Source organism: Euprymna scolopes, chromosome 30 (assembly GCF_053919585.1).
Source record: "Euprymna scolopes isolate OS-2025 chromosome 30, ASM5391958v1, whole genome shotgun sequence".
Lineage (NCBI taxonomy): Eukaryota > Metazoa > Mollusca > Cephalopoda > Sepiida > Sepiolidae > Euprymna > Euprymna scolopes.
This window is the reverse complement of record NC_136511.1, coordinates 40,793,165-40,811,311: the sequence shown is the minus strand read 5'-3', so window position 1 is coordinate 40,811,311 and position 18,147 is coordinate 40,793,165. Positions and strand designations below refer to the sequence as shown.

The window sequence follows — 18,147 nt, the reverse complement described above, 5'->3', positions numbered from 1 at the left end:
TATCAATTTATAAAACAACTTCCTGATACATCTACAGATTACCTACTACAAATATTCAATGATATTTGGGAAAGTGGCAATGTCCCTGAAATATGGAGGTAGGCCATAGTAATCCCTATACCTAAATCATCAAAGGACTCTACAAATCCCATGAATTACTGACTTATAGCACTCACTAGCTGTATTTCTAAAATAATGGAAAGAATGATTAACAGCAGATTAATATGGTACCTTGAGACAAATAATCTGATTACAGATTATCAGTCAGGATTTAGGAATGAAAGAAGCCCTATGGACCACCTGATCCGGCGAGAAGCCTTTATCAAGAAAGAACATCTTACGGCAGTCTTTTTCGATATTGAAAAAGCATACGACTCTGCATGGAGGCATGGCATTATAAAAGATCTACAAGAGCTTGGATTAAAAGGCAGACTGCCTATTTTCATCACAAATTTTATTAATAATAGACAATTTAATGTACGATTAGGTGATACTCTATCCATCAGTAAAAAACAAGAAACGGGGGGGGGGGGGTACCACAAGGAAACATCCAGTCTGTCACAATTTTTAGCATTAAAATAAATAATATCGTCAAAAATATAAATGTAGGAACAGAATGTGCCCTCTATGTAGATGATTTCCTGATCTGTTATAGATCAAAATATATTACAAGAATAGAACGCCATTTACAAATGTGTCTGAACAAAATAAATGAATGGATAACAAAAAATGGTTTTAAATTTTCAAAAGAAAAAAACAAGCCATTCATTTCTGCCAAACCCGGAAAATGCACCATGACCCAATACTGAAACTGGATAATGAAATTATACCTATAGTTGATCAGTATAAATATCTGGGCATCATCTTCGATAAAAAGCTAACATTCATTCCCCATATTAAATACCTCAAACAAAAATGCAACAAAGTCCTCCAACTCTTAAAAGTAGTAGCTCATACAGACTGGGGTGCAGACAAAGACTCAATAATTAAATTTATACAGATCCCTTGTCAGATCCAAGTTGGATTATGGATGCTATATCTATGGATCCGCAAGAAAGTCTTACATAACAGAATTAGACACAATACATCACCAAGGGTTAAGATTGGCTCTAGGAGCCTTCCCCACCTCCCCAGTGGAAAGTTTATATGTAGAAGCAGATGAACCCTCATTGTCACTTAGAAGAGAAAAACTAGGACTACAATATTATACAAAATTGGCTTCATGTCCAACTAATCCTGCCTACAAATGTGTCTTCCACCCCCAATACAAAAACCTCTTTGATAGAAAAGAAAATTCTATAAAACCATTTAGCCTACATATAGAAAAATCCATAAATAAATCCCAGATAGATATTGCAACAATACACGAATCTGTAATACCTAAATATCCCCTCTGGCTGACAAAACAACCAAAAATAATATCAGACCTAATTAAATACCCTAAAACAAAAACCAATCCAATCATCTATCAAGAAAAATTCCAAATAATTAAAGATAAGTATTCCAAACACTCAACAATTTATACAGACGGTTCAAAGGATGGAGATAATGTTGGATGTGCAGCCATATACAATAAAACAATCCTAATCAAAAGATTACCAGACAAAGCATCAATCTACAGTGCTGAAGTATCAGCCATTGGTATGGCACTCGATCTTATAGAATCTTCTAAAGATAAACAATTCATTATCTGCTCAGATGCCAAATCAGTACTCGAAACACTGAAAAACAGGAAACCAACGAACCCAATAATCACCAAAACCGTAAATATATTCAATGATATTCCTAACAATAAAAACATTCTTTTGTTGGATACGCAGTCATATCAAAATAAAGGGCAATGATAGAGCTGACAAAGCAGCAAAAACAGCACTAAATTTGACCATAACCAAAGATAAGATCCCTCATACTGATCTAAAACAAATGATTAACAAATATATTAGAAACACATGGCAAGAGCCGTGGAACTCCTGCACTAGAAACAAGCTATATCAAATCCAGGAAACCATAGGAAAATAGAAACCAAACAAAAGAATGACCAGAAAGGAGGAAGTTATAATAACAAGACTCCGAATAGGTCATACCTCTATAACACACTCTTACCTACTCAAAAAAGAAGCCCCACTCTGCATACCCTGCCAGAAACAATACACCGTCAATCATATTAACAAGATGCGAAGACTTGAAAACAAACCGACTGAATCTATATAATGAAAAAACTGTAAAAGACATATTCACTCATGTAGACCCAACTACTCTTCTCAAATATCTGAAGATAACAGGGTTACTAACAAAATTAAAAAAAAAAAATACCTTATCTAACTATATAAACATAGACACTGAACACCAGATACATACATAAAACTTATAACTGTTAATGTATATAAAAAAAAGACCAATCTGGTATTTCTGCGTGGGTGGTTAGTGTTGTTACTGGATTAGTTTATAAAGGTTACTATGTATTAGAACTTTTTATGTACCCCTTAGATTGTAATATCTACGATTTGTGAAGGAATGTCGTCTCTAGATTTATTTCGATAAACTTTTATAAAATTCACGCTATTCTGTTCTGTCTCGTGGTTGTTTAGCTTTTTAGGATAAATAAAGTGAAACTAATGGAGCGAAGGAACTTCCTCAGCTTTCCTGCCGGGGACATGCAGAAAGCAATAAACTTTGATCAATGCGGTGAAAACCGTCATATCAGGCAATTGCTATTCATTTGGACATTCCGCTTTTCATGGGGAGCTGGTTTTCCTCCCCAAAAAAAACTCGCAGCCAAAGTTAAGTGCAGGATTTCATTCCCCTATCGCATGATGTTTGACCTCGTTAAATTGATGCACATGGCACTTAACTTTTTAATCATTTAATTTCAACCGTTCACATGTCTGCCTTCTTAGCATCATGGTAAGATGTCAGGCATTTTTTTTTTTTTCTTCCCTGCTTTCGCCTCAAGGATTCGGGTTCGAGACTACCTGCCTACCGAAACTTTTTTTTTTTTTTTCTTTTACACCTACAAACACCCAGGCAAGGCCGGCACCCCCGCTAGTCATTTATATAATCTATTATATAAATCTCACCTGTCTGTTTAAATGTATGTATCTTTGTATGTCTGCCTAAAACTTTTGACAGAGACAACTGATTTTCACGAGATCGGTATCATTTTGAAGCTCGACCCTTCGGATGACAAATTATTGAAAAATTGGCTAAAAATATTAATTCCTTCACCCTTAACTGGGCACTTTTTTATGGGGGGGGGGATATTTTCGAAAGTCATCCCCTCTTTTCGATTGACTAGCCTTAATTTAAACCTTTGCCACTTCTGATTTGACGATGGCAAAGACGTCTCACTTTTTTTTTTTTTTTTTTTTTTTTTTTTTTGCTTAACACACACCTCCAAACACCCAGACTAGTAAATTATAAAATGATAAATAATTTAAAATTTATATCATTTTACAATTAATTTCCAAAATGTCATCTGGTTGTTTAAAATAAGAATTTGCATCACAAACAATTAAATTATGTTCAGTTCAATCAAATTTAGTATTTATTTGCACTTTTTTTTTTTTTTTTTTTTTTTTTTTTACGAGTGATTAACCAAATTAACTTTTCCCTACTTATTTCTCCATCTTGCAAATTTTTCTTAGCTCTGAAGATAAGAATTTGTTCTTTCAGACTACCTTTTACACTATTGATATTTTTAAACCATGCCAAACCAGATAGATGACTTGGTTTGAGTATAAATTGATTTAATCATTTTTTATTATATAAGCTAGTGGTGGGACGATTAATCGGAATCATTAATCATAAAAATCGTGTGTATTTTGGGGGTATCGCATCGTTAAAAAATACCTTAGATTTACGATTCTTTCATTTTTAAGTTGAACTGTTTTGTTTGCTGTCAAAAATTTGATAAAACCATCAGAACTTTTCATAACATTTTTAATGATGTACAAGAATTTTAACTACTTTAAAGGTAATCTTTATCTTAATGAGTTTCGAAATTTCTTTGATTTTTTTTTTTTTTAATTCTTTGAATTAAAAAAAATTTTTTACTTTCAGCTTAACTTGCTTTTACATTTCGTTTTTTAGTAATAAATGCTTATCTATATTAAAAACCGACCGTGTGTCTAACTCTACCCTTGTGGGGATGCAAGCAAATAGGAAGTAATATGGCGGCTGAAAAACGTTTTTCGACCACCATAAAAGCATTACAATACATTTAAACCCTGAAGAATATCCGCCATGCGCACTTGTTGTTCTAAGTTCTACTTGTGTTTCAAATTTAAAAAAAAAAAAAAAAAAAAAAAAAAGCTTTAAAATAAAAACACTAAAGCTTTTTTCATTTTGGAAGGGAGGTTTCAGGCGCCCCTATTATCCCAAAGAACCAGCTACGTAAATGCTGCAGTATTTTTCAATAATTATTTAAAAAAGATTCTTTATAATCAATTTTTATTTAAAATTAAGAAATTATTTCCTAAAATATTTTGTTTATATATGTTTACATTTTGTTTTTAAGTAAAATTAAGAAATTAATTTAAAAATATTGTTTATATCCATCGTCATTCAAAAGTAGCTTCACCAGTTGTTAACCTAAATTTTCTGGATGTCAGAACAAGACTCATCTGCCGGACCTACTTATCTAAGCTTCACCGATTTTTATTGCCGGAGTTTATGTAATTATTAACAGGAAAATTGAAAGTCCAAATGGAATCCGCACTATTTTTAAATATTATTTTCAAGTTTAAAGTTTTACAATACCCTTTTCTTATTGTTTTTTTTTATTGTTTTTTGTGTTCTTTTATCTTTATTTTATTTATTTATTTTTTTTTTGACCGGATTTAACATAATGAAAAAACAAACATAAAAAATTTGGTGTTTATGCGCTTATGTTACCATTTATTTATTTATTTTTTAATGGTTTAAGTGCCATGCCCAATGTTTGAAGAGTTTCTAATTGTTTTTTAAAGAAAAATTGGTGGAAATCAAAATTAGCACTTGTGGCGATAAACAAAAATAAAGCTTTAGCATGTACGTACCTTTCGAAACAGTGAAATGTTATTTGGTGCTAGTGCACTTATTGATCCGCGCTATTTTTAAATAGTACTTGCAAGTTTAATTAAAGTTTTACGATACCTGTTCTTATTAAATTGTTAGGTAAAAGTACAGAATAGGTACACAACACCCTCCCATCCCAATGGCTTTCTAAATGTCATTATTTCAGCACGGCTCAATAAGTGCATGAGTACTTTTTATTTTCTTGAATAAAATAAAAACTACTCGACGAGAACACTGCTTTTGTTTTAATTATTTTTTATTAAAAAATGTCAATTGTTCGAAACCTGGTGTTTTTTTTTTTTTTTTTTTTTTCCCCCCAAAGCTTATTGGGATTTTTTAATTTTTTTTTAATTACCATGTTTTTCATGAACATGCTCTGAAAGTTTCAAAATTATCTAATATTTTTTCACTTTTCATGTTAAAAGCCTCTCTATACATGGCCTGATCGACATGAGACCATTTCATTTTTCCTATTGATCCCGATATGTATTTCAGTCTTCTTTTAATACGAAACCATTAGGCTTCAATACAAATTTTTGTGAATGGTTTAGTCCCGTGAACATAAACTTTAAAATAATATTTATAAATAGCGCGGGTTCCATTTTGACTTTCACCAATCTTCCTGTTAATAATTATATAAACTCTGACAAAAAAAAACAAAATAACAAATCATGCACAAATTTCAAGCCAAAAAAAAAGTCACACATGCAAAGATTCTTTCCTTGTAAAAATAACTTCTCAGTCAAACAATGCAAATTGTTAATAAGTAGGTTTGAAAACACTATTAAAACATTGTGTGAAGCTGGCCAGAAATGGTTATCGTACTTGACTCGCTGTCTTCAGGTTTGGGTTTCAGCTCTAATTTTTTTTTTTTTTTTTAGAAGAGGTGAACTGTTTAGAAAAAACAACTCACATGCACGTTTTATTTATATATATATATATATATATAGATATATATATATATATATATCTCCTACATCCTAAAAAATTAAAAAAAAAATATTTAATAGTAATTATTATGCACAGTCATTAATAATTAATATTTTAAAAAAATGAAAGTAAATACGTCCTAAAAAATGTGGGCGAAGAAAAATGTAAACAAAGGGCAAATAACTCCTTTCTTATAATAAAAACGTTCAGGGAACGAAGTAATAAGAAATTAATCGCTAATAAAAATTCAATCATATATATATATATATATATATATATATATATATTAGTAATTTAGTATTCAGTTTAATACTGAGCAACGCTGAGTACATCTCGTAATTTCATATTTCTAACAGTGCCCCAATAGGTCACTGGTTATTTATACTGAACCAATCCACTCTTATATTTATTTCCTTTTTTGCTTAAGTCTATAAATGTATTCATTAATGAAATGATTTGTTCATTGTTGTTTGAGATTGATACATGGTTTACAAATTTTTTTTTTTTTTTTTTTTCCCTCCATCTCTTAACTTATTACTACTGACAAAAATGTTGGTTGCTATTCAAATATAATACCAACAGAAGCTTAAAACTGGAAAATTAAAAAAATTGAAAATTGATTTTTCACATTCATGAAGAGGTTTAAAACTTAACGTATGTAGTGCCTGCATATACAAGATAAAGAACAGGTTTTATCACTTTTCTAAAAATTGTCTATTGCTTCAGCTTTCTTGCTAAGGTGACAAACCATGAAAAAATTTTTTTTTCATTTAATCTTTTTTTTTTTTTTTTTTTATCAAATAAAGCGCATATTATAAAAACATAATTAGGATGTTTTTGACTTGATTTCCAGCAGTCTAGAATCATCTTGGTTGAAAAGTAAACTTTATTAACTATTTCATTTTTGCAGTGTTGATGAATTTGAAACAGTTTTTAAAAATATAATTCTTATTTTGCGTTTTTCTTCCCTTCTCATTGCAGGTGTCGGTTTAGTCAAATTTTAGCTCCAGTTTTTGATGAGACCTCAAAAAAAATACAGGGAGAATTTCCAGTACGTATTTTAATGGCAATTGGCATATATGGCACATAAGATGCACAAGGACCAATTTTGTTTTATTTTTGTTCTTAAAATCGTGGATTTTCCAAATGGTAGTTTGTAGTTTAGTCTTTTGTGTATTTTCTTTTGCTTTTTCTGTATTTCTGGCATTTCATTTTGATAACTGACCAGATTTAAAAAAAATTTAAGTGACTGCGTGGTAAAAAAATACAGTTATAATAATTTAACTCCTGTGTAAAATGCCAACTTCACCTTTCTACTTCAGACGTGTGAAATTGGTTTCCAAAAGCTGGACGCAACCTTTTAAGAACAGACTTGATAAAAAAAGTCAAATTTACCTTTTTTTTTTTTTTTTTTTTTTTTTTTTTTTTTTTTTTTTTTTTTTTTTGCAGTCACAATCAAATACTTTAATAGATTAGTCTTTATTGATGACAAAATCCAATAAGATGATCTTATTAGATCGATCAATTATTAAAATAAAACCATTTTTAAAAGTTTAAAAAATATATAAACATGACTATATTTAAAAATGCTTCTCTAAGCATTCCATCTGTGCAACTGGTGAGTCCAGCTAGTTGAAATGCGATTAAGTTGTCCAAAGTGACATAAATATATAAATGCTCTTAGTATAATCTGTTTTGAATGGAAATTGTGTTGTTTTTAAGGCACACTCGATTCTCTTTATGGACTCTGATGCGTCTTCTATTTTAGTTTGCAACTTCCATTGTAATAATCCATCAACGTTAAGTCTTGTAGACTTAACGTTGATGGATTATTACAATGGAAGTCGCCTTGCTGGTTTGGTTTTTGTTGTTGTTTGAAAAGAAAACAAATCCAATGATTGACATGTAGGCACATTCCCTCCTTCGCGTTTTTATACTCAACATAAATGAATATTTTAAAAACTCAATGATGCCACCTTTATTAGTCAGTGAACAATATTAAGAATAATTCAAAGCGATGTTGCTTATATTCAAAGCGATGTTGCTTATATTCAAAGCGATGTTGCTTTTAAAACTTATTAAACCACTAGAGTTGCAATTGGTGGCACCAGCTGGCATTTAAGGCTTGGAAAAGAGCTTATAATTCATTATGAATATATTTGCATAAAAGAAATAGGAAGGGTTTCAATGTCTGAATATATATATATATATATATATATATATATATATATATATATTATGCTAAAGGGATTGGCCATTGAACTGAAACATGAATTGACTGATAAATTTTCAAAATACTAATTATTACGTTTCATACGCTGACATTTTATATTTTAATGAAATTGTAATATTTCTCGTATGTTTCATGTCTGATAAATTTCTATTTACTACTAGCAGCACCCATTAACTGGCGTTACCTGGTGAAAGCACCCCTCCCCCACCCCTCCTCGTAAAAAAAAAAAAACTATGCGTGTTGGTGGTGGCCAATTCCCAACATCCTAATGTTAAGAACGGCTTTCAGAATAGACACCCCATTTTATGAGTGGTGGTGGGGAGGCTGTCAAGTATTTGCCCCAAGTTCAACCTTGATACATGTTGTCGGCATACTCACCTACAAAGACTATAAACCCAATAAAAAGGTGGAGGTGGGTGGCAGTGTCGTACGAAGAGAAGTACTTTTTATCGCGCATGTGTAGAACAGTGAATTAGTGCATAATGCATCTCGTATTTCAAAAACTGCTTGTCTCCGCCAAAGTTAAAATAGATTCTTATTCAGTAGTCTAAACCCTATAGAAGTTGTTAGTTTAAAGGAAATGGTGTAGTTGGCTTTAAGGTAAAAAGTAGCCCCAAAAAAGTTAATGTCTGAGCAGTGTTTAAAATGATTCCTGAAAAGAGCCAAACAAAACGACTATAAAAAATAAGTATATCCGTAGGCAATGTAATAAAGGGGAAAATTGGTACTTTAGCAGTGTAAATTATTTGACAAAGAAAGTAATAAAAAAAATTTATATAAATGTAATCAAATACAAACTGAATGAAAAATAATGAAATGCAGCTTTTGGGAAAGTGGAGAATATCATGAGAAGCCGAAAAGCAAATATGTCGAAGGAAAGATCTTCAATGAATATGTGCTACCTGTGATCTACGATAGTGAAACATGGGACCTGACAACTCACCAAAGTGAAATCTTGGCAGTAGCACAAAGGAAGATGGAGAGGATAATGTTGGGCATCAATCTACAAGATAGAAAGACAAACATCTGGATCCGCCAACAAACAAGTTGATATCAATGCTGCGATCAAAACATCCAAACACAGATGGGTAGGGCACATAACCAGACAACATGACAACACAACAGATAGTCCATTAGGACAACGGAATGGACACCTCGTGAACATAAGAGGCCAAAAGGAAGACCAAGAACGAGATGGGGACGACCTGATAAAACACATGGGTCCCACATGGCAGCGGATAGCTCGAGGCAATTAGATGGCTAAAGTCCAAGGAGGGGTTCCTCATTGATAAAAGGATAAAACCCTTATTGATTGATTGATCCAGTTTTAAATCTGAGGACAAAAAATTGACAGGAGTTTGGTAGACTGTTCTTCAGACAGATAAGGTCACATATATTATGTAGTCACGTAATTGGATTACATAATGTTTTATTTTAATTTTAAAATTTTTACGCTAAGCCAAAAATGGTCAATATTTTTTATTTTATTTTTTTTTTTTTGTCAGCAAAGACTTGTGTGCAAAGAGATTTGTCTATTTTTTAAATTTTTAATTAAAAATTTTTTTTTTATTTTATCGCCTGCATAAGGGTGGAAATAGAAGTAAGCAGGGGAAACTAAAGGAAAGAAAAAGCGGACAGCTATTTAAAAGAAAACATCAAACTGCCATTTTAAAAGAAAAAGGGTGGGGAGCCCCGAGACGACGAAGAGAGTACAACAAATTTCTGTCAAGGTAAAGGAGGGAAAGAAATGGCTGAGAAGGCGAGATGCAGCTACACCTTTTAAACAATATGAAATACAGAATTCAAAATGAGAAATCACGAGAAAGAAAAGAATAAGAAATAAATGGAAAATATTTTTTCGGCCAGCATAAATAATATAGACTAACAGTAAATGTCTATGTATTGACATCTTAGCAGACGATAAATAAATGAAGAAATTAAAGAAGAAATATTCTGCTATAATATTCTGCTATTTCTCCACGAATGATATGAAAGAATAAGAAATAAATGGAAGATATTTTTCAACCCAAAGAAATATGAAGTGGCATTGTTTGAGATAAAGAAATGAAAAAAAATTCAATATAAATGAAAAGAACTGGATATATCTTTCTCTTTTCTCACTGACAAATTTTCATGCATCTTTTAATTGTTGATATGACTTTCTTTTTTTTTTTTTTTACTTGAATTTGATTTAAAAATAAGTCTGTTTCCTAATAACTTGATTATCTTTTTCTTTTTAGTTAAATCTATAACTAATTTTAATTAAATTTATATTAATTGTTTAATGGTGTCTTTGATATTTTTGCATATGTTCAGTGTTCAACATTTCTTTTACCTGTATCTTGAGAATAGGATACCGCCATCCCTTTGTTTCAGTGTCATTTTGCTATGAATCCCAGGGAACTTTACTTTTTTTTTTTTTTTTAAATTTATTTATTTTAATCAATTTTTGTAACCAATTTGGGGGCTCGTTATCTTTATTTTATCAATTTGTTAGTTTTTCTGCCATTTCCAGCGGAATCAATATTATGTATCGTAATATATATATATATAATTTAACATCTGATCATTTTTTATCTTTGATTGTCTTATGGTCAGTTCAAAGAAAAGTAACAATGGAGCAATGTGTTTCCAATTCTCTTCAAGAAATTAGCTGTTTTTGTTATGCAAATATATCCATAACTGATTATAAACCTCTCTCGAGCGTTAAATGCCAGCTGGTGTCCACCATTTTATTGCTTAAAGCAAGCTTTTTTACAAACTGACGATAAAAAAAAAACGTATTGATTGAATTGTTAGCAAATGTTTTTATTTTAATTTACTTTTAAGTTTTAGTGTAATTTTATAAATGTGTAGTTTTCTCAATTTTGATATAAATAAAGCTCACTTTGATGGTTTTTATTTTTGTTTATTGAAAGTTGTTGCAGCAGTGTTCACCCTGGTTGGGTTGAACTAGTGTCTTCCCTGGTTTATACTATATCTTGAATCATGGTGGCGCATATATGAGGGTCTTAAACAAGATTACACAAAATGGGTATTTACGATTTTGACCACCTCAGTGGGCTTGGCTGAATCCTTTGTGATGGTGGTTGTCCAGGTCATCAGCTAGAAATTACATCACTGAGTTGTAGCTTAGATTTTCATTTTTTTAATCTGGCACAACCTTCTATTTCATTTTTTTTTTTTTTTTTAAATTTTTTTTTATTTTATTTTTTTTTTTTTATTACAAAGGTGTCACCACTTACTAAGCCCAGCAACCACTTGAGAAGAGTTAACGAGTGGATGGTGTTTTTCATGAAAGTTTGGCAAGGGGGACCGTAGATTGGAGATCAGATGAGCACTTGCCATGAAAATAAGCAATAAAACAAAGACAGGCTTGCAATGTCTCTTCTGTGGGGAAAAGGTTGCAGGGAAGAGAATAGGACATTCCCTACTAGGCTACAAAGTCTATTTTGAACTTTATCAAGGCAGGATAAGGTGCTTCAGGCAACTTATCTTGCCTTGATATTCTGATGCTTTGCAGTCATCCGTGTCCAGCTCTCAAATCCACTAATAGCAAATAGAAATAGCTATTTGTTGCACTTTACCGCTATTAATACTTCAATTGTTTCTGAAATTTTTATTTTTAAAAATTATAAAATTTATCCAGAACACTTTGTATATATTAATTAACCATGCAATTTTAATTGAATTAAAAACTAATAAAGGATTTCTGTATTAAATATTGTTGCAATTTTAAATTGTATATTTTTTGATGTTTGTGAATTTTTAGATGAGGATTGATAATTTGGATCATTTGGATTACTGTTCATATCTTTAGTGTTCTCGCAATATTTCGAATGATGCTGGATCTAGTGGCATGATTGATAAAATACCAGGTAAAATTCTGTTCTAAGTGACACTCTTCTGGAAGTTAAAAGGTTCAGCACTCAGTGCAAGAAATATTAAGAATACAATTGCAAACTCGTTAAAACTTCTATCCAATCATGGCTGATAGAATTGGAGCATGTTACCCTTGTGGATAAATGGTTTCGTTAGAAATTCTGTACAGATTTTAGAGTTCAACAAAAAGATTCCAAAGTTTGACAAGATACACCCGAAGTAGGTCAGAAGTTACATCTGCTAAAATGTCGTGAGGATACAACTAAAAGAAAACGGTAATCTGAATGAGCCAAATTTTCAAATCTTTTATTGACCATCTTTTGTGATGAAAATGCCAATTCTTTTATAAATAACTTATTCCCATTCTGTTGGCACCAATTTGTGACGATAAAATAGCCAACCAATAAGAATTTTAATTTGTAACTCTTGCTTTCCTTATGTTATTTAATTATTGGAATTCTTTGAGATGAGTAATTTGTGTCTTTTTTTATTTATGGACTATTCTCATCCTGTTGTCATCTCATGACAATGGATGAGAATAATAGTCTTGCTTTATTTTTGTCTTTTTTAATCATATTCTGAGTGTTTCTGACAAAGGAGGAAGAATTACTGTTTTTCTGGGTCAGAATCTACTTAATATTTTTTTTTTACCCCCCCCCCTCTCACATCATGAAACCTTTTTATTCTGAATAAATATCTTTCTTAGTTTTCCTTTTCCAGCATCCAGGGAAAATTGCCTTTGGAAAAGTTGACTGTGATGCCGAGAGTAAGTATTTCAATCCCTCCCTCCCCTTTCTGTTGTCTAGTAAGTGATCTTAAGTTCATCCCAAAACATAAGGAAGTTGTCATAAGTCAATTTTGACGCGTGTGAGAACAAAAAGGTAGAAGTAAGGAAGTGCATGAATTATGACGTCATCGGCAAATTCTATTTCTGAATTTTTTTTTATGGTGATTGCGGATTCGTATTATTTGGAGTCTGCAAGGACAAGTTACTGAATTTAAAGTAGAATTCAGTTGTAAGTGACACCTCTTCTGGAGGTGAAAGGTTCAATCTCCAGTGTGGGCAGTACTTAAAATACAATTGTGAATTACTTAGGACGTCTACCCAGTCATGGCTGATGGAATGAGAGCATGCTACCCCCGTTGATTAAATAAAGGGTTTTGTTTAAAATTACATGCAGATTTCAGTTTAGCAAAAAATTCCAGAGTTCAACATGATACACCTGAAGAATGTCGGAGGTTGGCTAAAAATGAAAATAACACTCAAGATGAGAAATCTAATCCAAGTGTATTTGATAAAGTTTAGACTTTTGAGAATCTGATTAGAAGTAGATCTGTTTGGAGGCTTAAAATGAAATCTTCAAACATAAGAAAAAAAATTGGAGATCTTTCTCGATATAGATGTATACACATAGATGTGAAAGTAGTGAATAGATGCCTCACACTAAATTCATTGATATTTAAAGTTTCTGCTTCCTTTGCTGATGGCCTGTACCCTGAGCTATACAAAGCAGTAGTAAAAGTTTGAAACCTCAGTATGTTATACCAACTGACAACCCCTCCCCCTATCAATATATCCATCATATTGTTTAATTATGACACTTGTCAAAGAAGTATCAGAATTCTCAAAGCTTTGCAGGAGCCATGTTATAATTTAATATGACTTGATTGGTATGGACTTGCTGCAAACCTTGGAATTCCACTTTCCACAGTTAACTGAAAAATTGTCCAATTTCTCAGCAAGAGAAAATATCTTTCCTTGGTCCTGAAGGACTTGTAACAGCAGTCTTTATTTATGAAGGTGTCTATTCATTTTATGTTTGTGGTTGTGGGATGGATACTTCTCTAGAGAAATACTCCCCATGATTATAATTCTGTCAAACAGTACAGCTTTGAAGTTTTATGGTCCCTTACAAACATTAAAAGCATGCGCGCACACACACACACACACACACACACACACATAGTTAGACCTACTTATTAATGTAGGCTGTTGTTGAAAGGTCCTACATACTGTTAAGAAAAATCTTCATCTGCATCTGTCCTGGTATAGGTATTTCTCTGGTACTAGAGTAATAACCGTCCCATGATTGTTAAAATGAATTCCCCTGAATAAAACAAGTTTGCATGAAGATATGATACTAAGTGTTATGTCTAGAATCCTTAATTTTGATCAAAATTACATGATTTTGATTCTAGAAAATATCTAAAATTTAACGAGTCCTTATTTAAGTCTTAAGAAATTGAAATTCAGGAAGTTTTGCTTAATTATCTAACATGGATCAAATTTAATGCAAATCTGAATTTTGAAAGTTTTTATTTTTTTTTTATTTTTTTATTATGATCTGTTAAAATATTCCAAAGTAACTGAAATTTGGAAAATGCTTTTTGATGTCCATTAGTTGTTAAAATTTTTACAAAAATGAGATAACTGAATTTTCAAGAAGGCTTCAACTTTGCATAAAACTATATTAAAATAAATACAACCCACATTATAACCTCCTTACTTATGACATATGTGTCCAAAATTCATAATGAATAACTAATTCGTTTAGGGGTTAATCCTGTACATACAAACATCTACACCTAACTTTATAAAAATACTAGCAAATATATGTTCCTTCTGAGTTCATATTTTTGCCAACCTGGGAGGATATCATGGTTGACAAAACTGTACTACACTTTTCCCTTCTTCAAGGAGGAGGTAGTGACTGAGGATAGTATCATAACAGAATAGGTAGTACACTACCTCCCCCTCCAAAAAATAACTGATGATAGTATCATGAGGAATGACCTGTCCTCTCAAAAAGAAGGTAATACCTGGGAGGACCCCCCCCTCCCCAAAGGGAGAAGATAATGTCTGTATGGTATCATGGCAATAAAACAAATATATTACTGCCTCCTCCAAAAGATAAGGATTATTCTCACCTACTTAAAAAAAAAAAAAAAAAAAAAAAATGTTGGAAATACAAATATTATCGACTAATTTGAATAAATTTTACCTCTGAAATAGTAATACTGCCATTTTTGTTTTTGTATATTTTTTTTCAAAAGTAAAAATGTAAATTTGTTTTGTTTCCAGCCAGTGTATCTACATCTTATCATATAAGTAAATATCCCACATTAAAGCTGTTTCGAAATGGTCAAGTGGTTAAAAAAGAATACCGTGGGCAGCGGTCAGTGGATGCGTTATCGGATTATATAAGGGACCAGCTGAGAGATCCGGTACAAGAAGTGAAGACGCTTGATGATTTAGATGAACTTGACGTAAGTAAACATTTTTTTTTTTTTTAATCACCATCTTTTTTGTATTTCTTGGTCTGTTTCAGTTTTCCTCTAAGATTACTGTGTTGATCTGCAAAATGAATGCAGATTTAACCATGTTCAATCATCAATTTGGCATAATGCACTCATTTTCAGTCAACAGGTCATGACATTTAACCATTTTTAATGGGTTGAAAAGTCTACTTATTGTTTTCTTTTAAAACAAAATAATTTCAACGCCAAAAACACATTTTTTTTATTTATATTGTCCGTCTTTCTTTTCACAACTTTCAACTTTTGTCCACGTTTTGCATAGACAATTGTTTATGTACATTTTTTTTTTTTAACTATAAGTCTTCAGTTAGAATGAGTTTTTTTGAGATCTATGAAAATCCAATGATTTCACTATAAATAATATCCGTTTCTATATTGACACACACGCATATATATATAGTAGCAGATCACCTGACATTATCTGGTTGTAAAATACATTTAAATGTTTTAATTTATTCAGATTTCTTATTATAGAATCAATTCTGCCAATTATTATATTGTACCTAACATAATGATTTAAAATATAAAAAGAAAACATAACTTGGGTGCCATCAGCTAGAATCGAAACCAAAACAAAACTCTCCAGCCATATGACCTAAATCCATACCTGTACAAAAATTATAAAAAATGTTTAATTTATAACTGCTGTCTATATTTGTGCAGCAGAAGTAAAGAGTTTTAGTTGAAATACTCCTGCCAAGGTCAATGCTTTGTTTTTTTTTAATTTTGATCAGTTAGTAGCTATTTTTACCGGCTAAAAATCAAATTGAATTTGTTCCACACATCCAAATCCCCCTATATAATATATATGTGTGCGTTTCAAATGCGTAGACCAAAAATTGAGTTAGTTAGACCATCTGTGCACACACATATATATATATATATATATATATATATATATATATGCTATGCAATTATGCACAATGCAGAAAATATGCATAAATTGAACTGAGTGTAATGGTTAAATGAAACCAATCATGTAATAAAAAAAACAAATGAATGACGTTTCTGAATTTTTGAGATGAGGATTGGTTATATGTATTATTCATCGGACTACTGTTGCTATATAACAATAGCTGACGGAACAAAATTACATAAAGAGTTCTGTTAGAAATTCTATGCAGATTCCCAAGTTCTACAGAAACATTCTCAAGCCCAATAAGATGCATCTAAAGATCAGAGGTTATGTCAACCGAAACGTGAAAATACTCCAAATGAAAATAGTCATCTGAAGAATCCAAATATGTATAGTTGTGTTCATATTATGTTCCTTGAATTTGAATATTACTTCAGATTATGACACAAATAATCCATTTGTCTGAAGTGCACAAAAAACAGACCTCCTCTGCCGGAATATATGGATATTGATGTCCTTTGTGGTAGACCGTTCAGTAACACATTTGAAAATCATCACTCAGTTTTATCTATGGACATAAAAATGTACAGTTTAGGAACTTTTGTTGCTGTATGGACATTACCTTTTCAAGTACTTTAAGTGATTTTATATCTCGGCATGAACCTTTATTTTTTTTTTTCCAAGTAGAGAAATCAAATTCTGGTTGGTCAAACCCAAAGTCAAATATATTACTCATTTCTTGGATAATCCCTCTTCTCTTAGTTAATTTCTCACTTACAGGCCTACTGTCCACAGCATGCATATCTGTACACACCATTAAATATGTTGCAGTGTATATATTTACACATATATGAAATCTTTATGATTTTCAAAATTAGTATAAATCATTTGCTGTAATTTTTTTATATTTTCATGCTATATTTACACTGTTTTTTCCAGACTAAAAAGCGCAATATAATTGGTTATTTTGCCACCAAGGATTCCGACAGTTACAGGACATATGTGCGGGTGGCAAGTCAACTGCGAGATGATTGTCCATTTATTGGTGTCTTTGGGTAAGTGTATGCCTTCTCTTCTGGCATTTGAAAGTATTTAAAATATAAAGTTATTTCTGAGCTTCAAAATTTTTAGTTATCAAGAGTGATCAAGTTTGGGAAGCTACTTACATACAGTTTATTTAAACACTAGCAGGGAGACCCGACGTTGCCCGGGATTGAATGATAATCAACAAATGTTTCACTCTTATGTTTGTCATTGAAATCCATGAAATCGCTTGGGAGGAAGCTCCACATGCCTCCATGCAGTAACAGTCCAAAATGTTATTCTACGTTGCACTCTAGAGAACCTACTGTTTCTTTTATAAGTTTATTTTATATAAACTTTTTTCCAGTTAATGAAAAAAAAACATTAAGAAATTATGTGCAGTTTGAACCTATAGACCACATCATGCAAAAAAAAAAAACATTATCAACTTAGCCAAGTAGAATTTTCACGACCCGTTGTTCTATCCTTGTTGCTAAGAGACGACATGGAAAAAATGGCTTTACCGATGATTGATAAATTAAGTTTCCATTATCGGTAATTAATGGAGGTATTCCCCAAACTTATGCCCTAAAGTTCTGTAAATTATAAAGAAAATATGTTAAGCAATTTCTGAGCCTATAAGGAATGAACTCGCATACACACACAGTTGCATTTATATAATTGTAAAGATTGGCTTAACAAAATAGTTTTATAACAATTTGGTTCAATTAAGTTTAATGACCACATACGAACATAAAAAAATTTAACTTTCGAAGTCCTATTTAAAAAAATAAATAAATTGGTTAAAAATCAAAAAAAAAAAAATAACTCCTTGAGAAACATCAGGGTA

The 18,147-nt window shown here is 31.4% G+C and overlaps 1 protein-coding gene across 1 annotated transcript in view; it reads left to right on the top strand.

Annotated features, from left to right (window-relative positions):
• The window catches only part of LOC145254765 (endoplasmic reticulum resident protein 44-like), a 121,440-nt gene that overhangs the window by 87,739 nt on the left and 15,554 nt on the right, over nt 1-18,147 (top strand). The window contains exons 4-7 of the mRNA XM_080113529.1: nt 6,967-7,036; nt 12,821-12,866; nt 15,183-15,367; nt 17,214-17,329. Of these exons, the coding sequence (XP_079969655.1) occupies nt 6,967-7,036; nt 12,821-12,866; nt 15,183-15,367; nt 17,214-17,329 (417 nt within the window). The remainder of the gene's footprint in view (nt 1-6,966; nt 7,037-12,820; nt 12,867-15,182; nt 15,368-17,213; nt 17,330-18,147) is intronic.